Here is a 25,770-nt window from a genome sequence, read left to right on the forward strand (position 1 = left end):
TCAATGAAATGAAAGAGATCTCTCTCTCTCTCTCTGTCTCTTTATTTCAACATATTCTCTCGGTGCTTTGTAAAACAAATTCCTCTTCCCAAGCTAATTTGGCCCAATAAAGCGCTCTGCAGCTCCCCTCCTCCCCCTCCCGAGTGGTTTTAACGCTTTTGATCCCCGAGGGACCTCGCGTTTTACATTCCTGGCATTCCGACCTCAGTCCCTCCTCGGTTACTTATTATCGCCGCCTGCTCTCTCCACAATCATTTCACAGCGAAAGAGGAGCGCGGCAGCCCGTTAGGGGGGAGCACCATGAGACTCGTTTGACCCGAAAAAAACCCCATGGAAATTGTGGAAATACCCAGAATTTTACTTCGAGATCGAGGACAGCGTTTCGTTATGATGAGAACTTGAGATGGTAAGAGGAGCGTCTGCTTTCTTTCTCTGCCGCAACGGACGAAAATGAAAAAAAACGGCACCAAAATAAAGTGGCCGTTTTGTAACACCAGGTCAAAGATTTTAAAAGTGGGCTGTGTAGTTGTTGTTTTTTTTAAATTGTATATATGATTTCAAACACGATAGTTGAGAGTAAAAGTTATTTTACAACGCGGTTTGTGCGCTTTTGCTCCCCCATGAGAATGGAATTTTTGTCGCAGGCATCTTTTTGCCTGCTATGGAAAAGTCGCTGTTGGCAATGTGGCTACACTGTTTTCATACAACACTTAATTGTCAAAAGAGAAGTCCGTTTATGTGATGCTAAAGTTTATAGTAGCAAATATCACTGTGCACGCCTCAAAGTTAGGCTGCTTTATTATTATATTATTATTACATGCGTCTGTGGGCGAGTTAACATCAGTTGCATGTTACTGGACATGTTTTTGACTGCTTTTCTTTTTTTTTGTTTGTTTATTTTTGTGTTCCAGGTTCACAGCTGATTGATTTAAATACTCCCACACTGTCGAGAAGCAATTCTACTTATCCTCAGAGTGAATTAACTTGTTCACACAGCAGTATGTCTTCCACTGAAGAGCCGTCTGCCACGGTCCTGCACCGGCTCATCCAGGAGCAGCTCCGCTATGGAAACCCCACAGACACCCGCACCTTACTAGCCATCCAGCAGCAGGCCCTGCGTGGAGGCAGCGGAAGTAACAGCGGACCCAGTAGTGGTGGTGACATGGGTAGGAGCCCGCGATCCTCTTTGGAGAGTCTTAACCAGGAGGACCCATTGCTCCCTCAGCTTTCCGCGAGACAGGAGCCTCAGGGTCAGGAGCACCAGGGAGACTTCCATCACTCAGAAAGTGGCTACCAGTTGCATGGGGAGAAGCTGCCAACATATGAGCAGGCCAAGGCGCATTCTCAGTACCTGGCATCTCACTGGGCCCCCATGGGCCCCATCAGGCAGCTGCAGAATGGGCAGCTTCTACTGCATGAAGGGGCCTTCCATGAAGAAGCAGATCTGTTGGAACAGAAGTGCAGCCATGTGCGGTCGCTTAGTGAGCATCGCATGCAGATATCTCTGGAGAGGAGAGATGCAGCGGCTAAAGCGGAGGCCATCAAAATGAACTCTCACAGCTACCCTGAGCTTCCCTACTACACCCCACAGTGCGTCCAGAATACAGGGCCGAGCATGGACAAACGGAGCCCACCCCCAGAATACACAGCCCCTATTCAGGGCCAGGGATTTATCCCTCACCAGGTCCAAGAAACAGTGCAGGCTCAGCAGCACAGGTACAGAAACGAGCATGATTAACATCAGCATATCTGTGATTGTGCTTGGGTGTTTTTCAAACTGCTGTTACATTACATCATATTCTGTGGTATTAGTTTTTAGTCCGCCCCATAGTTGCCATTGTTTGACATGCGTAAACACATTCTTAAAGACATGAGTCACTCTGTCGTCGGCATACTGAATCATATTTCGAAATACTTAAAGAGGAGCAAGTTCAGCCCTGTACATGTTTGTAATGTTTGGCATTTAGAAGTGGGATAGTCTCAGATGCTTTTGTAGCCTTGGATACTCTGACAAAACTATTTTCCTCATATAGGTTTCTAAATTCTCTACAGTCACTGGGGTCAGCTTCTCTGCTTGCTGATTAATGTTAAGAGGGATATTTTAGATGGCTTGCTCAAATTAAAGTCATTCCCTAAACCTCTAGCTTTCTGCTCCAGGCACTTTGATGCAGCTACAGTGGCCTCTAATTAAAAAAAAACAAAAAAATGTGTCTCTCATAGGTATGTCCAGTCTGGTCAGCCAGCTGAAGTCCCCTGCTTCAACACATTCAACAGCCTGCCACCTGCTGGCTTGGAGGAACCCAACCAGGTGGAGCTGCTGCTGATGGAGAACGAGAGGCTCAGACAAGAGCTGGAAACTCACAGAGAGAAGAGCGGCCGCATTCAGAAGGTAAGAGGAAACACTTCAAGAGGCAGACAATTCTCAACATCCAAACTTCAACTTCAAACATTAACCTAAAATAGTTTCACTTTACAATCAAAAATATGAAATAAATTCAGCACAAAAGGAAGTCTAGCCACAGCATCAATGACTCAATTTTCTCTTAAATAATATAAAAGGGAGATTTAAGATATTATAGGATAAAAAACTGGCAGCTATTGAAATTTAAATTGAAGACCAAAAGCCAATGAATCCCCCAGGCAAAAAGAAATGACTTGTTGAACATCCATACAACACTCTTTATCTCAGCCACCTGTCTATGAAACACAACCCCAGTCAACAGTTGCTTCCCTGATATGGAACTCCAGGCACACCCCCCCCCCACACACACACACACACACACACACACACACACAAACAGACTCATCTGGGCGGACAGATGAGATCAGCAGCTGTTACCTTACAAACTGCAGAGGCACAAACAGAGGTCACAGCCTGCTACTGTGTTTACACACTTCTCTCATTGTGTAGCTGACCTGGTGGAGGTCAGACACTGTGTAGAAGCTTTAGTTCCAGAGAGGCCATAGACTTTCAGAGTGATCTAGGCCTGGGCAGTAGAGAGAGGGGTCTACACCAGGTGGTAGGCTACTGTGTAAAAAAGAAAAAAGTGAAAGGTCCTTTTTGTTTTTTCACCAAACAGCACTTTTTCCATGCTCTCACTTTAAACTGTGGTTCTTTTACTCACATGATCTCACCAAACAGGCCCTAAAGTACTTGTTCAGCATGGTGGAAACGGCCTCCGTGACACTTGACACCTCAGCCAGTCTTTGTAAAAATCAACTCTCCAGCTCTCTGCTGGAGTTATGTCACATGGTTCTTGCCTTGTCTCAGCCTTAAAGAATGATAATTGCCAGGGTTGGAAAGTTTTCTCCGTCAGGCCGCAGCCCTGAGTAAACATGCATGAGTGACTGCTGTAACGGTGGGTGTCTCTTTGCCGTTTCCACAACCCAGGCTCAGGCATGCACACCTTCCCTCTGCTGGCACCCTTCCCAAATCTTTGTGTATGTGTAAGAGAGTCTTTGTGTGTGCATATTAAATTGCAGTGTGTTGTGTACGTGCAGGCTCCTGGGCACATACACACACACATACACCTGGAACTGGAGCTATCAGCCCTCAGGAATGTAGATATAAATCAGTCTCACAGGGAGTGGTGCAGGCTTAAATTCCTTCTCAGCATTATACCACACACACACAAACATACTCACACAGAGACTTCAGAGGACATTACACTGGCTTACATTCATTTCCATGGGTCCTTAATCTAGTTGTAACCTAAACTAGTACTTGCTTTACCCTAATCTCAAACTAAAGCCAACCTATACTCTGACTTACTAGAGTATTACCTGCACCACACTGGATGTACACAGCTATATATACACTGTAACAATATGAATCAACATTCCAGCTCCTCTCTGGCATGTAAAGTAGGTTAACCGAAAAATTCCTCCTCTCTGTTTTTTGCTCTTCTTTTCTCTTTTTTTTTCAAACCCTCCCCGATCTCTCCTACTACATTTCCCTCCATTTCCAGTTGGAGCAGGAGATCCAGCGCATTTCAGAGGCCTACGAGACACTGATGCAGGGCAGCAGTAAGAGAGAAAACCTGGAACAGACGCTGAGGAGGAGGTTGGTGGCTGAGATCAGGAGGTTGCAGGATTTCAACAGAGACCTTAAAGGTATAAAACTCACGCAGAGTACTGAATTACCAGCTGTAGTAGTTGCGTAGTTTACAGTTTGAATCAATTTCAAAACTTTGCTTCCTCGCAGAAAACTTGGAAAATGCCAGAACACACGTTGCGAAAGAAGTAGAGGCAGCGGACCATAACCAGCACATTTTGGCAAAACTCATTGAACAAAGTAAGTGTGTCACTTTGTTTGGCAAGTTTCATCTCCTGTGCTCAGTGTAACATCCTCATTTGGAATTAGCATGCATGATTGGACAGGATTGCAGCATAGCATGGGGCCCTTTTGTCGCTAAGGGCATTTTTGCATGCAGGAATTTCCCTTGCATAACCTCAGGTTATTTTGTAAGAAGGCTTAATAATAGGGAATACAATCCACACACCTCTTTGCGAAAGGAAATGAACCGTCTCTTAACCACAGAGCAGCGGTGGAAGTGGTCGGAACGAGGTTCCCCCCACCTGTTGTGAGTGTGATTTATAGTGTCTGTTTAAGGAACTGGACTCATGCAGAGTGGTGGTGTTTGTATGGCCTTGATGAGGAATGCTATGTGCTATGTGGGTCAAAGGGATGGGGCAGCTCCCCCCCTTCCTCCTCCTTCTTCCTCTCAGCATTCCAGGAGTGCTTCACTAAATGAAGAACACTGGCCATCATGTAGCAACTCTGGTACTTATTACATAGGTTGGAGAAAAGTTTTAAACAGTTTCATATGCCAAGTGAAAGCATTCACATCCTGTCCAGTAACGCAGTGTTAAAGTTTTAAAATACATCCATGTCTCTATCCCACATGTGTCAATCTGCACTTAGCATGACCACCTTGGTTTTTCTTTTGCTTCAGATGAGGAGCAGAACTTTGAGCGGGAGCGTGTTGAGCGGGAGCTGCAGCGTTTGCGAGCGACCGCGGAGGAGCAGAGCCTCAGGGCGAAGCAGCTCGAGGACTCCCTGGAGGCAGCGCGGGGACGAGGTCGCCAGCTTGAGGAGGAGTTGAGGAGGAAGAGGGCCTATGTCGAAAAGGTGGAGAGGCTTCAGAGTGCCTTGGCTCAGCTTCAATCCACCTGTGAGAAGAGGGAGAGCCTAGAGATGAAGCTGAGGACTAGGCTAGAGCAGGAGCTGAGGAGTCTGAGGGCACAGCAGGTAAGCCTCTTGTCCTTGGACAGCTATGGAAGAACCTGCTCTTGTAAAATAATGTGAGAACGTTTCATTTAATATTCTGTCCATCTTCACCTCAGAGGCAATCTCAGCCACCGGGAGTGACTATGAGCTCGCTTCAAGAGCGCCTCCATGAGCGTGAGGAGCGTATCCTGGCCCTAGAAACTGACATGGTGCGCTGGGAGCAGAAATACCTGGAGGAGAGCACCATGAGGCAGTTTGCCATGGAGGTGGCTGCCACTGCTGCTGCTCAGAGGTAAAGAGACAGCGACAGCCTAATATTTGTTTGATGCTTTCCGGGACATCCTATGTCCAAATACTGTCCAGGTCATTTGAATTAAGGCCAGGAATGTATTTCTCTTTTGCAGAGACACCACCATCATTAACCACTCGCCCTGCCACTCCTCGAACAACAGTTTCAACGAGGACCTGCCTGTGGTTGACCACAGGAATCAGGAGATGGAGAACAGGTACTTAAATTCTGAGACATCATAATTGGTCTTTTGCCACTGTTTGGTGACCCGTTTGCTGACATGTTTGGTTGTACTTCTTCTCCACATCAGGATCCGCGCTCTTTATGCTCAGATCTTGGAAAAAGATGCTGTGATCAAAGTCCTCAATCAGCGGCTGCACCAAGACCAAGGCAGAAAGGATGACCAGAGTCCCCGAACAAATCTCCTCAACGTGGCAGGGTCATCTCTCCGACCTTCTTCCTCAACTCCCTCCATCAGCACCACCAGCACTAAGAATAGATGTGAGTAACATAATGTTCCCTTTCTTTTTGAAATGATTAATGTGCCCGGTGCCTAGGTATCTATTACATGTCGTGTCTGCTGAATATCCGAGCCAAACATTGAGTAAAACACAAGAATCTCTGAATAAATGTTTAAAATGAAAAGCAGATGAGTTCAACATTGTGCTTACAGAAATACTGACATTTTATGTGATACTGTCCTTTAGGTAAGAGTTTGTCAGACGATCAGACTTTGCCAAACCATCAGTTCTCTGCTCAGTGTGAGCCCCCAACGCTAGAGCGGCAGCTGGAGGCAGCCAAAACCAAAGAGGCTGCCAGCACAACCAAGCTCAACAGTGGTGAGTGATCTATCATATATGGACGGGTGCATTTGTGTTCTCTGTATGAAACTTGAATTACATGCATTTTTCTTACATGAGGCACAGAAAATTAATAAACAAGTCTGCACAAGCTCATAATCCACACAAAAACTCAAGCAGCGTGTAACTTCATGGAGGCTCACATTGATTGACCATGCTATGCATTAACCAGCCAGTCATGTAGCATCTGTCCGGGTCATGGTCCATAATGTGGACCCTGCGGAATGTGCACGGTTAGGACGTAATGTAGATCTGTTGACTGAGCACATTCACCAGAGTGCTCTGTGTGACTGTGGAAAATGTTCGTTAACCTTTAGTCATTACAAGCTGAACCCAGTGTAGTACATTGTTCCACTGTTTTACCTTTGAAACATTTACATATTTTCCTTCCTTCTTTTTTCTCCACAGACAAAACAGCACCTAAGAGTTTGCAGTTAAACCCCTTCAGAGGCCTGGATGAACTGGATTCGGAGGCAGTGGAAATCTTCATTTAAGGAACTGAGAGGAGGAATCTGAATGAGGGAAAATAAGACAAAAACAATCCTCAGTTTCTGTGAAGAGTGCGACAATTGAACAATTTACTGGATCCAAGAATTTTAAGGAACGAGCCCACCGATGAAAAAAAGACAAGGACTATTTCACATTTTTGTGACAGAGCTGTGCTCCGACCCACTTCCTCACTGAGCTGGACAGCTGCAGGCAGTCTGCCCAGCAGGGCATGAATCTTCTAAGGTACTTGGACAGTATAGTGGATTGTAATAAGGCAACGTGTTCTCAGAGTGTATGCCAAAATATTTATATAAATCTCCCTACAAATAATTGCTGCTCTCCCCCTTAATCATCCCTTTTTATTTTTTTCCCAGTGAGTTAAGAAGCTTCGTATTTATCTAATCTGGTTTCCACATTCCCCAAATATTAACTTAAGTCTTGTGCTCTTCTAGACAAATATTCAGTTACGGGTTATCGATGTGACCTGCATTCCCCCAGACTCAAAAAAATGTAGATTCAATCTCACTCCCATCACATAGATGTTATCCGTTTGGAAGACTCCCCTTTGATTAATTTAAGCTGATAACACAAGATTTAATGCTCTTGCTGCTCATATTTCACAGCCCCAGTAGCTGGTTCTTCAGGGGTTTTGAGGTATGTGAACAGTGAGCTGCTTAATATATAATTATATCCATATACATATATCTATATATATATAGATATATGTATATTTCCAAACTGACACTGGTGTTATAAGTTTGTAGTTTTGGGATGTTGTAGAATCATGGTATTGAGTTCATTGTCTACCCCTCCACCCTTTCCTCTCAAAGTATGTTTGCATGTGTGATGGTAGTACGTGAGCATGTGTCCTGACATGGTGATTCAGCTGGTTTGGTCACCACTAAGGGGCAAAAGTTGTTGGTTTTTTTGTTTTACTGTGAGCTTTGAACTAACAAACTGGTTAATTAATATTATTATTATATATTTTATACAGATGTTTGTATGGTTATTTTAGGTATGATAGTGCTTTGAGCAGGATGCCAAAGAGTTTGTGTATGTTATTTGTAAGTTATATGCTGACAATCATGGTCTTGTCGGGCCGTACAAAACCAACCACGTGTTGACTTCAAACAGACATTTCTGTGAACTTAAAACAAATGGTTGTCACAGTTGAATTCATGCCAACATTTCATAAAGCAATAAAATGTTTAATATACAACAACTGACTTATGAATTGTTTCATTTTTGCTCCATTCTGTGAACACCCAGGTAATGTTAGAGCAAGGCTGGACAAATGAAATCACAAACCTGACTTTAAGGTGTTAGAAAATCATTTTTTATTGTAAATGTGAGCGCTCTCTACCACTCCTGCATGCTATTGGCCTGTCTCCTCACTCTTGTTCCAGCACAGAGAAGAGCCCCGCTTCATTAATGAATACCAGGGCTGCATTCTTTCTGGTTCAACTTTCTCGGGTGGCCTGCTCTCTTGTTCTCCTCTTGCCATGGAGAGCATGCTTGGCATAGATCACATTCTCACAGGGGCATGTAACCGTATACATGACAAAGACAGGTTTCTCCCAGATTAGTCGCTAATGCCAGTTGAAATTCCTGTGCACCTTTTCGAACATGTGTCGCATTCCTAAATGCTTTTATTGCCTCCGTTTTAAAACACACCCAGACGTGCTTGCAAACTATCATGGGGCATGTTGCTGAAAACGATGACGAGAGTAAGGAGATCTCTGTTATCGTTATCTGATCTCTCTGAAACAACGGAGCTTAGCATATTGACTTGAACCAGTTTGAGGCGGCTCACCAGCACTGACGATGAGGTCTCACAGGGGTATGGTTGGACTGTGAGGACGACAGTGGGAAAACCTTTTATGTTATGGTGTCACCAGTCCTTGCCTGCTTTATTGAGGTTGTTTTTGTCCAATGACAACATTCTACTATACAGATTATTCTGAAGTTTTCAGGACTTTAGATCCTAAGATTGTTATTTATCAAGGCACACTATCAGAGGGGGAGCGTTAGCTTCCGAATTGAATATGCCGTGTTCCAAAACTATCACACACAAACTGCATAAGGAGCCATGTTCCGAAAAAAGAGGACCAAAAAGTCTTGCAAAAGATGATATGGCCTCAACACAAACCTGATGTCAACAATATGGACCCAGTCTGGGATCGTATACACACTTAAAATCAGTACAGAATCTGATGAGAGCTGTTTCAAAAGCAAATGTTTGTCACACTAAAAATGATTTTATGTCTTTTTCATGTTGACTGCACTGGAACTAAAGAAAAACTGTTCATTATTATGAATGCATCCTCACCTCTTCTTTAAGGTCCTTTGAGGTACCAATGTCTTACAAGGCAGTCTTTATATAGCAAAGGCTTTTAACCAATTGCCTCAGATTAAACAATCAGTTATGAGACAACTTAAAAAAACATTTTTGGCTTTGAAGCGGTAACATCATTTGACAGTTTACAGCAGATGGCTTAGAGCAACCCTAACCCCAACACCAATGAACAAGATCAGAGAAAAAAAGGCAACAAAAAAATCATCACCTATATATCGGAGCCAAATTCAAGCCAATAAAAACCAGTTCTCCCTAACCTGGAAATCCAAACATTGTTTTTTAGGCTGTCAAGTAGAGAGGACCAGAGCAGATGCTTCTTTTTGACATATTGACTGTCTACAATGACTTTTTTCACTTAAACAATCTACACTTCAACTATAGAATTTCCTTCTGGGGTTAATAAAAATATATCATTCAATGTGATTCAATTAATGATAGTTTAAACCTGCAAGTCAAAAGTATGCAAAATTATGTACTAACTACTGATCAAACTATTTATAAAACTGTTAAAAGTGGTCCCTTAAAAGGAAAATGCACTAAACAGAACATCTTGGACATCATTGTCTATTGCTTTTTCATGGCTCCAAACTTTGTCAAGCATAATTTATGAAGACACTGATTACCTGAAGAGAAGCAAGAAGAAATAAAAAAAAAAGAAGAATTTCCTCATTATTTGTTTAAGTGTTGCATTACAATAGAAGACATAGGAAAAAATTAAGCAAACACATACAGGATCATGGATAAAAATGAAAAGAGAATTAAAAAGAGAAAAAAAAAACATGAAAATGAACGCCTTTTTTTGCCAGAGTTTTCTGTAAATTCTTCTGTGGTGGTAGAGGGAGCTTAAAAAGACTGAGAAACTATCCTGATTTGATTTTAAAGGGTAAAACCTTTCAAGAGAGAGAAGGAACTAGAATCTATGATAAAGGACTTCAAAACATGGCCTAATGCATCTTATTGAGTAGCATGATGGGAAAGTGGGACATGGGATTGACCCATGCAAGGGGCAAAGCCTTATCTAAGCCTGTGTTGCTTAGTCTTAACTCTTCTTTGTGTGCCTCTTGCAGGCAAACCATCCATGGGAAAATCCAGAACCAAATCTTTAGAGTTCTCCTTTAGGGGAACTTTGATTCTCATGTGAGGAAACTTTTTTTTTTTTATGTGTAAAACATTTAAGATATGATGAGCCAATGCCCAATCTTTAAAAATAATCCCCTATCTTAATCAAACACATATGCCCATTATTTAGACACGACGGAGCAAGCAAAATCAGAACTTGCTGCATTGTGCTTGATAAGTGGATTGGGGATTACGATAAAATACATCAAGCAAGCCTGGACTGGGACAGAGAGGATATGAGCTGGTGAGATAGTGCAGTTGCCTTTGACAGTGAAGCTTGTATGGGAAAACAGAGGAGGAACTGGTGGTATGCGATGCCATCAATCTTAGAGTGAGCTCTTATCTGGCGTACTGACTGACAACATTGTGAAGACTTGCCAACATTCCTCTGAGAATGTGAAAGGCAGCTGACATGTTTCGACTATGTCTCTTGCTTTTTCCCAGAATTGGTATGATGGAGAAGGATGGAGTGCAAATGCAAGTCAGGGGTGAAATTCCTTCGTGCTACAACAACCGAGAAAAGTAATTTTCGACACTTTTTGGACCAGTTTACCCTCCTCTCTGTCACATGGGAACATCACATTGCAGTGCAATCACCATGAAAGGAATGGGTTTGTTGTTAAACTGTGGAATGATCCTCTCACACTGCGTGCGCCTTGTGTGTACTGCCGACTTTATTGTCCTGTGTTGGCGTTTACAGTTTAACGGCACATTCCTAATCAGCCTCTGAAGATTCAACACACTGTGCAAATATGCTGATGGTGAATGATGATATCAAAGAAAGATTATAAAGAGGAGGCCTTTGCTCAACACATTGGCTTAATTAATACAGCCTCCTTCTGTCTCTGACTGAGGCCCATCTCTAGTTGGGAAAGGAAAGCTGTAATCTAAAACTCTAACACATACAAAATCAAATAATAACAAATAAGAATTAACAATTTATACACTTCAGACATACGCACACATTCAAACAAAGAAAAATACATGTTGAAGTGGAGGCATTGACTAATCGCTCGGCCTCCTCAGGTTGGATATGTGGTGCCATGATAAATGGACACATGGAAAGACTTGTGAGAGGTCCTTAACCACCCCAGCAGGAAGGTAAATCCTTAAAGCCTGATCTGTTTTTCTCCTGTCATCATAGCCTTAGCATGTGTTTGGACATTGGTAATACATGTGTCACACCCAGAATGACACCCACAGAAGAGCAACTTGTCACCACCTGCTCCTCAAGGCTGCTGCAGAGGCTACAGTCGTGTGTGTGTGTGTGCTGTTCCTGTTTGTTGAGGGGCCATGCCTTTAAAACTGTAGACATGACCCTGAGCAAATATTCAGCCGCACATTCCTGCTGTGGACTAATCAGCATTAGAAGATATGATTCAGGCTTCTATGTGGCTGTGAGGTCAGCCTTTTTATACACTCTTACATGTGGGCTGCGACTCATACCTCTCAGGATACTGAGCAACAAAAAAGTTGCTAAGGACAAAATGGGTAATATGACATTTCAGGGAGGATTATTTACACTTACAGATCCGCTGAGGCTTGTACTGTCGTTACAGAATGTGCTCCACCTCCTGAAAAACGTGTCTTTCGATTTGGGGAATCAGATCTACGAACTGCTGTACAAATTCTCATACACTCACATGTATGCTCACACACGTTATGTCCTGTGACGTACTTGCGCCTGGAGAAGTGTGCATGCTCGTAATTTCTGGCCAATTATTTTAAGCAGCCTGACCAGCAAAGGATACACAGCCTATCTTATGAACAATGACAAGTACTTTTCTATATTTGGGTGACCCAAAAATCTTATATCTTATATCATATATTGTACTTGTTGACATCAGGAAGCAAGTATTAGGATAACATTAAAGCCCCAAATTTCACATGTGAATCTTCCCAACCCATCAGACGAAGGCAACTATCACTAGTCAGTGAAAGGCAGAAACAAGCAGGTCATGTCTGAAAATAAAAACTGACTTTTTGCACAGTACTGAATGCGGTACCCATAATAAGAGGAGATTCAGAGGTGGTTATGCTTTACGATGATGGAAAAATGAGAGGGTACACTTTGTAGACCTCTGTTTACCCTGTACTACACCAAAGGTCATGTCACATCTACTGTACATCAATGTTTCATCCTTAGTGAATGTGTCAATGAGGAACTATTCATCCTTAGGAGAATGTTTTAGACATTGGTGGCAACTCTGCTAGGAAGAAACTGATTGCATCAATTAGATCCTTACATTTTTCTGTCGTAATTATTTTTTCTTTTTTTTTTTAATGTGGAAATGCTTCTGTATCCCTTAGAGTGGAACACAATGTAATAAAGCACAAAGATAAAGGACAGTTAAGGTAATATTCCTACAGAGTTGCAGCTACACTCTAATGATCAATGCCACAGACAGCTACTGGCTGCAGCAAGTATCCTGGGCTTACTGTAGTTTTAAGTCCAGAATTTTTAAAAACTGAGCAGCGCCATCTAGTGGTATCTTAATGAACCTATAAATTTATACTCTTAAAACTTTCCATGCACTGCACTCTGGTACGCTTCAGACTGATAAGCCCTGTCACATACCCTAAGACATCAAAATGATTTCATAAGGCTAAATCACAGTTCTTACAAATCTGTACCATTAGACCAAAGGTGAGAGAAGCACCAAAGTAAAAGTAGCAATCAGTGTACGTCTCTTTGTCCCTCAAAAGCTGCATCCAACCTTTAAAGACAGTTTCATTATCAATAAAGATAGTTTCCCAATTAATTCCGTTGTGAAAATTCTTAAATTGGCCTCAAAGCTTAATGTAACACAAATCCTGAAATGTTGGAATGCACAATGAATTCTGTCAGATAAGTAAAAAGTTGTCTATTCTCTCTCTGTGGTTAAGTTATTTATAGGATGCTAACATTGACCCATTATATTGATGTCTGTAATAGACTGAGCTTGAGCAGGCCGGTGTGTGCCGGACCACAAACCACTCGTACCCACCCGTCAAACCCCGCCCACTCAGCCACCACCAACCGAAACTAAAACAACTAGCTAAATTAGCTTGGGGCTGCTGTTTAAAAATGCGAATAACGTTTCCGTGTTTTATTTTAATTAATACTTCTGAAGAGGTCCGGGTGGAGTAAGAGCCAGTAAGAGCTCAGGACCAGACAAACCTGCGGGGAGCCCTGGATGTGGGGTGAGTGTCACCGCCCATCACCTCCTCTTGCATCCTGTATGGACGCGGACTCGTTTCGTTTTCATCACTCAGACACAACAACAGAAGTCGCCTTCAGCTGCTGTTCAATTTCACACTCAATCACACACTTAAATAAAATCCAGGGAAAAGACATAAAGTCGAAGATGAAACACTCACATGGACCTGGACCAATCATTATTTTGGTTTGTGTTGCATCCAGTAGCCTGAAGAATATGTCCTAAGTATTTGACACGTTTCACCTTTTGTTAATAAAACAGGTGATGAGGAGATATAGGAGGGTATGCAACATGATAACCCCTGAAGGGATAATTAAAGGCCTTTGAAATGGAGAAACATTTTATTTTCTGAAGTAAATCAAAAGAAATGTTGAAGTCAGGACATTTATTTAGTTTTTTTCCCTCACTTACACTCTTTGTGACAGAAAAAAACATTCCCACAGACAGATGCTGCTATCATTAGCCTATGTTTTTTTTTCTGGTTTCCTCCACATTCCTGTTGGGAATTCTCACCGTTTAAGCTTTGTGTCATCGTGTCTGAGGAGTTGCAAACTCTCAGTATTTTATTTTATTTTTTTTAGAAATGGCTTCTGTCTGTCCATTCTGCTATAAAGGCCTGGAGTGCTGCAATGACAGTATTTATTTTGTAAGGGGCCTTATACACAGAGCTGACATTTGGCTGTCCGGCACATCTAGAGGGTCGGTGTCCAACGTCTTAGTCTTTCTAATATTTTCAGCCTGTGCGGACTGTCGGCATCACTTTCCTGCCGATACGTGTTGAATATGATTCAAATCTGTCCCTGAGAGAGATCATCGTGATTGTCTGTTCATTGTAGTAAGAGTAAATCAGCCCTCACTTTTGAAGTCACAGTTTTCGCAAAAATTTGGCCGTTTGGGGGCGAAGAAATGTAAAGACCAGTGGAAAAATCAGAAGAGGCCAGCTCTGTATGACATTACAAAGAAAAACACAAAGCAAAACTTGCTATGCTTTTATGCTTTTATGGTTTTCCTTATTCTATAATGTACGTACCGCTCTCCTCTGCATTAGCGAGCAATGCTTCGTGCAGCTGATGATTGTACATGCTGACCAGCACTTAGAAGTTGCCTTTGCTGTGTGTTCATGAGACCTTTTTGTTTTTAATTTGTTCAGACTCCTTTGCAAGGAGACACAGCAGAAGGGCGCCTCTCATCGCTCCTAAGTTTTCACGACGATTTGATGTTTAAGAGCCCTGAGTCTCCGGAAAGGAGCCCGTCATCTCTTAGTACCGGAAATCTATATCCATCTGTATGTTGACACAATTCTGTCTCAAAGGTCTATGGAGGATCTCAAGGCTCGCTTTTCACTCTAACATACACCGTCAGCTCTGAGATTTCCACCTCCTTTAATTTCTTAGTGTGTACATCTTCAGCATCTCCTCCTGCTTCCTCTCTGGGGTCGTCCTCTCTCACCCGACAGGCAAGCAGAGGAGGAAACAGTTATTTTAAACCGGTGCTGATAGATACGACTTGTGGTCCGTTGTCCATCAGCCAGAGTAAAAGATTGAATCCGTCTGAAGTTGGGGCTCAAGGGTCAGTTATTTGAGGTCACCTTGTTAAGTTTTTCTTTTGTCATCTTGTGTAGGAGCCTGCGGATTACACTGAAGTTGTCGGTCAGCGTGATCCACTCGAAGCATACGATGGGGTCAAATTCCTGCTCTGAAGAATCGAGGCCGACTTCAACGAGTACATGAAACCCATTTTCTCCAAAGTTACGCTCAGTGATGCATTTCCCGTCACACTGTGTTTTTCTAATTTACTTTGCAGGCTCTCAAAAAAGCCCCGTCCCAAGTGGAGCCTCATCTGTGTGTAGCGCGACGCAGCCAAAAGACGCGAATACCTATTTGATCAAGGAAAAGTATGTTTTTCTTTACTTTTAGACACTTTTTTTTTTTTTTTTTTTTTCACCTTAGCATGACGTTTTTAACATTCAATCTAAACGGACTGTCTTTTTAGAGCTGCACTGTTAAAGACAAAAGGCAATTTTCCTGTGAACGAAAAGCGCCTCCTCCGGGTGTTCAGCCGCAGATGTCCGTCGTGCGGAGAGAAACTCAAGATGCACAAGGTCACTCGTGGCGTAGTCGTCATCTTGAACCAGCTGTGCCTTCAGTGTGACTATACGTACCAGTGGAAAAGCCAGGTCCATGGAGGCGTCCCAGCAGCTGAAGATGGACACTTGAGAGAAGGCGGTACGACAGAGGTACGACATCAGTAGTCAGACAAACACTGCTGGTTCAAGTCCCACTTCAGCAGTTATCAATGTATAAAAAAACGTTTGTGATCTTTAAAATTTTTAAAGGTTTTTGTCATGAAAAAAAACTCTGACTGTCTGACTGCTTAATGTAGACTGCTTTTTGTTAAATGATTTTAAAAGAGTTGGCGACAGCTAGCAAAAATAATATAAACAACAGTCGGTTCTTCTACTGAGAGATTACCAGGACATACATTAGGGCAAGGGGACACTAGACTGCCCCCTGCTGGATCATGAAGTAAACTAATTCTACAGTCTGATGCATCTGATGGGTCTGAAGTTGAACGGATGCTTAAACTTTGTTGAAAAAGGACACTACTCTACGCCTTTTTCTTAATCCAGTGAATGGGGATATATGAAGGGGCCCATAGGCCCACCCACATCTCCGCCGTGAAATGAGAAACTAGCAAAAGTTACGTGGAGAAGTAGGGATGGGAATCGAAAACCGGTTCTTTTTGAGAATCGGTTCCCAGTGTGTCAATTCCTTGGAATCGTTTGCCAATTTCGCAAACGATTCCATGGTGTCATTCGATTCCCTTATCGAATGACGCCATCACGCATGTTGCATAGCTTACGCAGGCCACGCAACGTGCGTGGCGAGTCCAGTGCAGCCAGCAGTCAACAGTAAACATGGCGCCCAAGCGGTACAAACGCTCGAAAGTTTGGTTCCACTTCACTAAAAAAGACGACAACAGGGCAACTTGCAGTACTTACAAAGTGGATATTTAACCAAAAGGAGGAAATATTACCAAATTGCAGAAACATTTGTGCACACAGCATGCAATAATTATTGATGAATGTCGCGTTAGTGAATCTCAACCCAGCAGCAAAGTTAGCATGTCTTCGGCTAACACTGCCGGTAACTAACCAATTAACAAACACTGCCTATCATGGTAGGTGAACGTGTTCAGTTGTATGCTGAGTCAGAGAATGTCAAAGTTGCATGTTTTTCTCTAAGTTAACCAGATGTTTCACTCAGTCATTCATTGTCATATATTTTCTAGGAAGATGACAAAGATTCTCAACCCTAAGTACAAAGCTCCAAAAACTACTAAACAAAGTTGATGCTAATCGGCCGGTTTATCTTTTCCCCCCAAATGAGAATCGATAAGGGAATCGACAAAGAACCACATCGCTAAGCAGAATCGAAAATGGAATTGGAATCGTAAAAATCTCATCAATTCCCATCCCTATGGAGAAGTGACGCCAGCCTCACACCAGGAGCATTAAGTGTGCGTGGCATGTGTGGAACGTGGTGATTTTTCATTTCAACTTCCATGTTAACAGATGAGAGCATCCACACCGGCTGCGTGAGACGTGCGTTTCAAAGGCGGCTCGAACTGCTTCGCCGCCGTGAGACATCGAGAGAAGGGGGAGGGTGCGTGAGGTAAGCATCAGGGAAGCGGTTGTCAGCGAAATACAAAGTAAATACACAGTTGATCATCATAATGTCTCATATCACGAACAATACATCTTTCATTGTCGTTTCAGTGTGTAGGCAACAGGTCACAGACGCTGAAAATACAGTTTGCCCGCCATGATCGTGATTGACGACGTGATTGATTTGAACAGCTTTCACGCCTTCACTTTCTGAATCATATCATCCTCGAGTTGCTCAAAACTGTGTTCATTTCCATTAAGCGAGACTAGCTTTGTTTAAATACAATTGTGCAGGCAGTAACTGCCACAGCAGAGAGGTCGGTGGTGTGGATACTCACGCAGCCTCGACGCACTCGTTCTTTCAAATCACACGCAACACGCATGCCATGTTTCAGGTGAGAAGTCACCGCTGCTAGCAGCCACTTGCTCAGCCCGGGGGACGGCTGCTCGTCCTCGATAGCCCCCGGCTAACTTCTCAATGTAAGGCGTGCTGGCCTCGCATTTCACTAGTTCCACAGAATAATAGCTGCACAGCCTCACCCCGTCAATGATCAGGATTGGGTTCTCCAATCTTCCACAGGGAACACATGAGCTATTAGACCTCGCCTTTTCTGGGGGACTTGAGGTATCGCTCTGCAGATTTAAAATAGAAAATCCCCAGCCATAGCTTTGGATGGATGATTTCTCTTGACAGATAAAATGAAATCTAATTGACATCTGAAATGTCACACTCGGATTGTTTTTTTTCTGTACTTGAGCTTTCCAATAATTACAATGATTAATACCCCCCACCCCTCTACCAAATGTTGTCATTGTGTCCCAGGCAGCACCAGGCGATGAATCTTCCAGCAGCATCTCAGAGGTTCCGGAGGTTGTTGCTGTCATCGATGAGGAGAACGACTCCATGGATGAATCGAGTGATCACGTTGACACGTCCTCAGATGAAGACTGGAGGCCGGCGAAGGGCGTTTTCCCAGTAAAACTGTTCCATGTGAAACTGAGTGAGAAATCCGAAGTGGAACACAACTACAGTGATTGTTACTCTGCACTCACCCCCCAGTACAATCAGCTCTGCACAGAGTGTGGAACGTTTTTTGACAGAAGGCGGCCTCATGCATGTGAGCACAAAGTGAGGCCCTATTCCTGCAACATTTGCGGGAAAAGGTGTGTTAACGAGGTTGCTCTGAATTTTCACAGCAGAATCCATGACGAAAACTACGAGTTTCGCTGCAAATATTGCTATGCTACGTTCAAGTTAAAGGCGGACAAAATCACTCATGAGCAGCTCCATGTAACTCAGGGGAAACCCTACAAATGCCCAGACTGCTCAGAGACATTTGCCACAAACAAGGAGCGCAGAATCCATCTTGAAGACCACAGAGGCTCCCTGGAATTAAAATGTCGCTTCTGTGGAATCGAATTTTGAAATGCGAGGGAAGGCGAAGGAAGTAGTTGGTCGTGAAACATTTCAGACGAACGCAGCTAAATGATGAATTTTACTGTGGATAAAAGTTAAGATTTATAAAGAAATTGACTTATTTATTTGACTTTTGAATTCTTAAATTGCAACCATTAAGTTGTTATATTCAAGTAGTGGGTGAAAAGGAGCAAAACAGTCCAAATTCGGGGCTACTGGTTACATTCCACCTCTATTGAAGACAGTGTGTTTTTACCTAAAAACAAACAAACAAAAACATGCATTACAATTACAGTCCTGTAAACCTAGCAGTTTTATATTTTGTTTTGTATTAATAACTAATGTAAAGGTAACGGTAAAGACTGCGCTTGTAGAAGCCGGTGTACGCCCAACAACAAATCATTCGAACCCGCCCGTCAAACCCCGCCCCTTCAGCCACGATGAAAACAGCTAGCTAAATTGGCTTGGTGCTGCTGTTAAAAATGTTAATCCAGTTCTAAAAACGGTCTTCATCAACTTTTGCTGACAGTTGCGCGCAGTTTACGAGCCAAAGAGACGAACCTTTAATCCAGGATGTGCTCAGTCGTTGGATGTGATTCATGGCGTCGCCGCCCGCCGCGGTTCAAGTTGCCTGAGGACCCAGAGAGGAGACTGGAGTGGGTCCTGTTTATAGCTAAAGTCAACAAGCAGCGTTTTAAAGAATCATCCTGGACAGATATCACTGTTTGCAGTGAACACTTCGCAGGGGACTGTTTTGGTAACGTGTCTGGTGCGGTGCAGCTGAAGCCCGGCGCTGTCCCGTCACTGTGTGTCAGCTCAGGACCAGACAAACCTGCGGGGAGCCCTGGATGTGGGGTGAGAGATGCAGTCACACTGACACGTGCATCGCCGCACGTTGAGGGTTTTGTCATCGAGAATGATGACCATATAAACCCATAAGTAAACAGACGGCCTCACAACTTGTAATCCCGGAAGCTAACTGCGCTGATAAGCGCATCATTACGGCGCTGCAACGAGTTGCTGCAGCTCGGCCAGCCGCAGTGAAACTTTGGTGCTGTGAATAGCAACATGGGTCGGTTACAAATAACAAAAGTCATAAAGTTGAAAATGAAGCGTTAATATTGTAGTCAACCTATCATGGTTTGGGCTCGTGTTTCAGCCAGTGTCACAGAGAGTATTACACTGGCGAGAGAAAAATGAAGTCAGTTCAGGTCAGGAACAGCACATTTTGAGGGGAAACCGAACAATAGTCTGCGAAGGTTATTTACAAAAAATGCAATTTTTAGAAGATTAGGATTACTTACGACTTTATAAAGGGTAAAGATCCTAAACACACTTCAAAAACTTGTTCGACCAGTTTACCTGGTTGGGGCAGCCGTGGTAATGTCGTCCAATAACCGGAAGGTCGGTGGTTCGATTCCCACTCGCCGCTCAAAAAGATTGATGGACTGACAGCTGTAGGGGTGGTAGTCCACCTCCTTGCCACGGCTGAGGTTCCCTTGAGCAAGGCACCCTTACCCCCATGCTCCCCGGGCTCTGTTAATGGCTGCCCACCGCTCCAGTATGTGGCATCTGTCTCAATGAGTGTGTGACCGTGTGCACGTGTGTTCAACAGGAGCCAACCTGGATGTGGAGTAATTTCGCGTTAACATTCGTGTGTACATTACAATAAAGTAATCTTAATTACCTTAAACAACGAGAAAAAGCGGGATCTTACTGATATTCCCATCAGACACAGAAGGCAAAACCCACCGGTGGTTTCACAACCTTTGCTCGAGAAGAAACAGGACAGCAGCAACAGCCATGGTAACCCAAAGACGCCAAATAAATATACATATATGTATATTTATAGTACCCCGCCTCTTGCCCATTGACTGCTGGGATAGGCTCCAGCCCCCCAGCGACCCGACCGACGGATTTAGCGGTATAGATAATGGATGGATGTATATATATATATATTTAATCAAAGTTTTTTAAATGACAAAATAAAGTAAACTAAATGTGTTGTGTTTCATTGACAGTGATTTGCAGTGTCCAGTAAATCAGTTCTAAACAAAGACAAAACATTATTGTATTCTTTCACCTAAAACGTGAGATCTTGTGAGGGCAAAGAAAATTAAAGGTAGGGTAGGAGATCCTGGATTTTGAGTCCAGCGAAGCTGCATTTTGAAAATACACCGGTAAAAAGTCCCAACCCTTTTCTTCACTTTTCCCCCGAAGGCACGCCTCTAGAGTACATGAACGCGCACGAGCACGAAGGTGCATGAGCGCTGTTCTGACAGCAAGCATCGATCGTTGCCGTATTTAGTATTTAGTTTATGCTAACTATACGTTTAATAATGCTAGGTGCTAGCCAAGCTGGCTCTTGTTTAGCTTCCTGCCAAGCTTCTGGACGTTCACGGAGCAGGGTACGCGCACAGGGGGAAGGAGGGGGAGGGGGAGGGGGAGGGAGGAGCAGATTGCAGTTTGATAGACGGCATTAGTATCCAATCATTGTGAACGGTCCGTTCAGTATGATTGGATACTGTTTTTCCTAGATTGTACGTTCTAGAGGCCACTAAAACTTTTCATATTTGTGTCAAAACTTTAAATTAATTGGTTGCAATGAGGGTGTGAAGAGTATTTCAAGCAATATGTAAAAAAATGTTCCAGAAAAAGATCCCCTACCCCGCCTTTAAACTGTTGTGGAAAACCGTGAATGTTTTGGCTTTTTTTTTTTTTTTTTTTGGTGAGCCTGGATGAATATCACCATATTTCATTGAATTTACGGATATGGCCGTCATTGGGATGCTATAGTCTTCTCTTTTATTTTATTTTTATGAATCCAAAATAAAATGGAAAAACAATTTATTTTTTAATGGTTATGCTAAAAAAAATTATCGAATTAATTTCAGTCTTGGATATTAAAATTTATGCCACTCTTCCGGCAACATGACCATGAAATTACCTGTTGGTAAATATACATACGGTAAAGTCTGTGTTAATGCAGACTTTCCGCTTTTCAAAGCAGAGCAAACACAAGTTATTAACACATCGTGTGTTATTTTAGCTGAACTGGTTCAGCTTTCCTTTTGTCATCTTGTGTAGGAGCCTGCGGATTACACTGAAGCTGTCAGTCAGCGTGATCCCCTCAAAGCATGTGATGGATCAAATTCCTGCTCTGAAGAATCAAGGCCGACTTCAATGGGTACAAATAAACTATGATCCTAAATGTCGAAATCAGTGATGTGTTTTGTAGAATATGTTTATATTTGATTGACTTTGCAGTCTCTCAGAATGGCCTTGTTCCAAGTGGAGCCTCGAATTCAGCTGATCCATCTGTTCGTAGCCAGATGCAGCCAAAAAACGTGAATGCCAGTTTGATGAAGGAAAAGTAAGGTTTCTTTCTTTAAACCTTTAAAGTTTCTTCTATGTTTTCTTTACTGTGGAAATTTTTCACAGTTCTGTGGTGTTTTAATAATTGATTGTAGCTTTCTTGTTAGAGCTGCGCTTTTAAAGACAAAAGGCAATTTTCCTGTGAACGAAAAGCGCCTCCTCCGGCTGTTCAGCCGCAGATGTCCGTCGTGCGGAGGGAAACTCAAGATGCACAAGGTCACTCGTGGCGTAGTCGTCATCTTGAACCAGCTGTGCCTTCAGTGTGACTGGAAAAGCCAGGTCCGTGGAGGCGTCCCAGCAGCTGAAGATGGACACTTGAGGGAAGGTGCAAAGGTCTCTTTAGAGGTAGGACATCAGTAGTCAGACAAACACTGCTGGTTAAGTAGAAATGCAGATGGGAAAGCTACACAACCTACACTTTTCTGTAATATTTGTTTTATGTGAAGCTCTGCAGGGTCCTGTTCAGATTACTTTTCTGAACTTAGAATAATTGATCTTTGCATTTAGTCTGATTTGATGGCATTTTAAAAAACGTATTAGTCTGACAGATTAACCCCTCACACACACACACACACACCATTTACTCTTGTCATTGTGTCCCAGGCAGCACCAGGCGATGAATCCTCCAGCAGCATCTCAGAGGTTCCGGAGGTTGTTGCTGTCATCGATGAGGAGAACGACTCCATGGATGAATCGAGTGATCCCGTTGACACGTCCTCAGATGAAGACTGGAGGCCGGCGAAGGGCGTTTTCCCAGTAAAACTGTTCCATGTGAAACCGAGTGAGAAATCCGAAGTGGAACACAACTACAATGATTGTTACTCTGCACTCACCCCCCAGTACAATCAGCTCTGCACAGAGTGTGGAACGTTTTTTGACAGAAGGCGGCCTCATGCATGTGAGCACAAAGTGAGGCCCTATTCCTGCAACATTTGTGGAAGCCGGTGTGTTAACAAGCATGCTCTGAATCTTCACAACAGAATCCACGACGAAAACTATGAGTTTCGCTGCAAATACTGCTATGCTACGTTCAAGTTAAAGGCGGCCAAAATCACTCATGAGCAGATCCACTTAACGCAAGATACGCCCTACAAATGTCCAGACTGTCCGGAGACATTTCCCACGCACAAGGAGCGCAGAATCCATCTTGAAGACCACAGAGGGCCGAAGCAGTTAAAATGTCCCGTCTGTGGCATTGAATTCCGTTGGCCTGTGGCTTTCCAAAGACACTCAGTGGTGCACACAGGAGAAAAGCCGTACAAGTGTTCAGTTTGCCAGCGTGGCTTCAAGCAGACGGGCCACCTGAAATCCCACATGCGCCTGCACACAGGGGAGAGGCCTTACAAGTGTCAGCACTGTGACAAATGCTTCAATCACAACGTGAGCTTGAAGAGTCACGTCCAGCGTTATCATGCACCTAAACAGAAGAAAGACGCAATACACAAAAGTGACACTGATGGTGCACAGAGCAATGGGAACAAGAGAGATGCAGAGTCAGAGCTTGACAGTGTAGAGGAGGAACAAGATACAGATGACGGGGTGCTGATGGGATGCATGGACAGACCTAAAAGTACAAGGAAATGCACAGGCAGACCCATAGGAAGACCTAAGAGTTCTATTTCGGGAAAAGCCGATATGAAGGAGCAAGAGGAAGGTCAGGGTTCAGATACTGGGACTAGAAAATCACGTGGGAAGACTCAAATGAGAAAACACCGCACTGATGAAGAAAGTAAGGAGGAACCATCTGACAGCAACACGTCCTTCGATTGTGCAAAGCAGGAGAGGTGCAAAAGGACAATAAAGAACAAAGCCAGACCAAGAACAAGACCAGAAGATTCTGACCTTGACTCTGATTTTAAACCAGCCGTAATGAAGATGAAGAAGGAGGAGGAGAAGAAGAAGAGGAGCAGCAACCAGAATAAGGGCAAAAGGTTAGGGAAGCGGAAGGGAAGGCCAAGGAAAAATCTGGTGAAGTCAAGACTTGAAATTAAGACAGCTGCAGAATGGATTTCATAATGAAAACAAAAGACATGGAGTTGGCATCTATACAGAACTGGACTGCTTGCCCAGAAAGCTGTTTTCATACTAACAAATGTAAGCACTGGTTAATGTTCTGAGTGTTTTCTTTTTAAAGTGAAGAGAAGCATTTTCCTTTTCAGAATACCGTGCCACTGATGTGTGTGCTGCACCATGTGTTCAGAGTGGATATACAGAACACAGCTGATTTTAAATGCTTGGTCGCCTTTCTGTTCTGTTTGTACTCAGTTTGTCACTAAACTGCAGTGTAATGTGACGGTTGAAGCTAATGCGTTAGAAAATGAATCTCACACGTTGTTGTGTACTTTAAGGGCAGGTAAATTGACTGTTGTACAAAATTCCCAGTCCTTGGAAGAGTTGAGTTTTCAGTACTATTGTGACAACAAAGTAGCCTGGGAATTCCCATGCTGCTTTGTGCGCGATTTCATTCTCACTGCAAAGTCAGCCTGGAAACCACCGCCCTTATTTTTGCCTGAGTTTGGGAACCAATCACAGAACGGGGGGGGCAGCAAGACGATGACGACGTCTATGCGCTACACCGAAGCTTGTAGAGTATTAATCCAACATGGCAGCGGACACAACGTTACCGTTCGATGCAGCCGTAGAAAGTGTTTTAAGTAGCTTAGAGCGCAAGTTTACTTTTATTTTACTTTTTTTTCTTCTTCTTCCTCGTCGAATTTCTGTCGTCATCTGGTATAAGTGATACAATTGGCTATGAATCGCGCGCAAAGCAGCATGGGAAGAACCAGACGCCTTTTGATAGACATTCGTAGCGCCCAATAAACGGCTCTAGGCATTCGTAAACCACGCCTCAAATACGAGAAAATGCACACCTAGTTCCCAGACCACCATCTCATCGAGATTGTGGACGCGTCAGCCAGGCTAACAACAAAGATGATAAAATGTTTTAACGCTGCTTCTGAAGTTTGCTGACAACCAGATAACAAGAAGAACTTAAATGCCAAGTATCTGTAGCTCTGTTATTGTCTTAAAGGTGTAAGAATGTATTTCTGCTGTGGCTTCTTGTATTGCTAGTACAGTAATGATTTACCCTTTTAACGTCTCGCTTGGGCATTGTTCTTACAAGTGTTCTAAGTTTACAATAGTTCGTCAAATCTTAAAAACCCTAGAAAATGAGATAATCAATTGAGATATAAAATCTCCTCCTATTGTCAAATCATTGGCTCAAATTAAATGCTTCTTAAAAACCAAACTGAAACGTAAGTCTTAAGAGTGATCTTGGATCCCTAACAGAGTTGCACCAGGAGCAACGTTCATCGACAGCTCTGTAGTAACCACACGGGCGAGGGATCACTTTGAGAAATCTTTAAGCCCCACAATACTGAGTTACATTAACAAGAAGCAACTAAATCTTTACTGTGCAAAAAAGAAGCCTTTTGTTAATCTTGTCCAGAGACAGCATAGACTCCTCTCGGCTCGGAGGCATCTGGGATGAAGCGTCAGACCAATAGATATTTCACATCTTTTTTTTTTTTTTTTTAAGAAATGGATGCTGTGTGATCTTAATCAAAGACACGGAGAGCCATCCAGAGTTATTAGCATCAAGGCTAAAAACCAGGGTGTGTGATGGTAGGGGGTTGTAACCGTGCTCTTTGCAAAAAGCTTGCCTGAATGCAAAAATGTCTATTAGCAATGGAAAACACTTGACAAGACATGATATATCTTGGGTTCAATACTGTGCAATCGATATAAGAATTGCTGCCTTTTGTA

At 43.2% G+C, this 25,770-nt stretch overlaps 2 protein-coding genes across 2 annotated transcripts; both read left to right on the top strand.

Moving 5' to 3' along the window:
* Nucleotides 1-222: 222 nt before the first annotated feature.
* On the top strand, nucleotides 223-8,090 carry amotl2b (angiomotin like 2b). The gene is made up of 11 exons (XM_075483415.1): nucleotides 223-406; nucleotides 912-1,716; nucleotides 2,221-2,389; nucleotides 3,969-4,113; nucleotides 4,205-4,294; nucleotides 4,956-5,251; nucleotides 5,347-5,522; nucleotides 5,635-5,736; nucleotides 5,830-6,020; nucleotides 6,227-6,358; nucleotides 6,788-8,090. The coding sequence occupies exons 2-11, from the start codon at nucleotides 1,001-1,003 to the stop codon at nucleotides 6,871-6,873; spliced, it is 2,103 nt and encodes a 700-aa protein (XP_075339530.1). The 5' UTR covers nucleotides 223-406; nucleotides 912-1,000; the 3' UTR covers nucleotides 6,874-8,090.
* A 10,972-nt stretch (nucleotides 8,091-19,062) lies between these two features.
* On the top strand, nucleotides 19,063-25,235 carry LOC142399049 (uncharacterized). The gene is made up of 5 exons (XM_075483416.1): nucleotides 19,063-19,482; nucleotides 21,715-21,814; nucleotides 21,895-22,000; nucleotides 22,110-22,347; nucleotides 22,606-25,235. Exons 1-5 carry the CDS (start codon nucleotides 19,201-19,203, stop codon nucleotides 24,016-24,018), a joined length of 2,139 nt encoding a protein of 712 aa, XP_075339531.1. The 5' UTR covers nucleotides 19,063-19,200; the 3' UTR covers nucleotides 24,019-25,235.
* The last annotated feature ends 535 nt before the right edge of the window (nucleotides 25,236-25,770 follow it).

The sequence above is a fragment of the Odontesthes bonariensis genome, chromosome 14 (assembly GCF_027942865.1).
Source record: "Odontesthes bonariensis isolate fOdoBon6 chromosome 14, fOdoBon6.hap1, whole genome shotgun sequence".
Classification (NCBI taxonomy): domain Eukaryota; kingdom Metazoa; phylum Chordata; class Actinopteri; order Atheriniformes; family Atherinopsidae; genus Odontesthes; species Odontesthes bonariensis.

What these genes read in the sequence shown, in the direction of transcription:
- amotl2b (XM_075483415.1), top strand. Translation starts at nt 1,001, where the DNA reads ATGTCTTCCACTGAAGAGCCGTCTGCCACGGTCCTGCACCGGCTCATC. An exon ending in GCCACTGCTGCTGCTCAGAG is followed by an intron (nt 5,523 to 5,634) that starts GTAAAGAGACAG and finishes TCTCTTTTGCAG; the next exon opens with AGACACCACCATCATTAACC. An exon ending in AATCAGGAGATGGAGAACAG is followed by an intron (nt 5,737 to 5,829) that starts GTACTTAAATTC and finishes TCTCCACATCAG; the next exon opens with GATCCGCGCTCTTTATGCTC.
- LOC142399049 (XM_075483416.1), top strand. Translation starts at nt 19,201, where the DNA reads ATGTGCTCAGTCGTTGGATGTGATTCATGGCGTCGCCGCCCGCCGCGG. An exon ending in CGGGGAGCCCTGGATGTGGG is followed by an intron (nt 19,483 to 21,714) that starts GTGAGAGATGCA and finishes CATCTTGTGTAG; the next exon opens with GAGCCTGCGGATTACACTGA. An exon ending in GTGCAAAGGTCTCTTTAGAG is followed by an intron (nt 22,348 to 22,605) that starts GTAGGACATCAG and finishes ATTGTGTCCCAG; the next exon opens with GCAGCACCAGGCGATGAATC.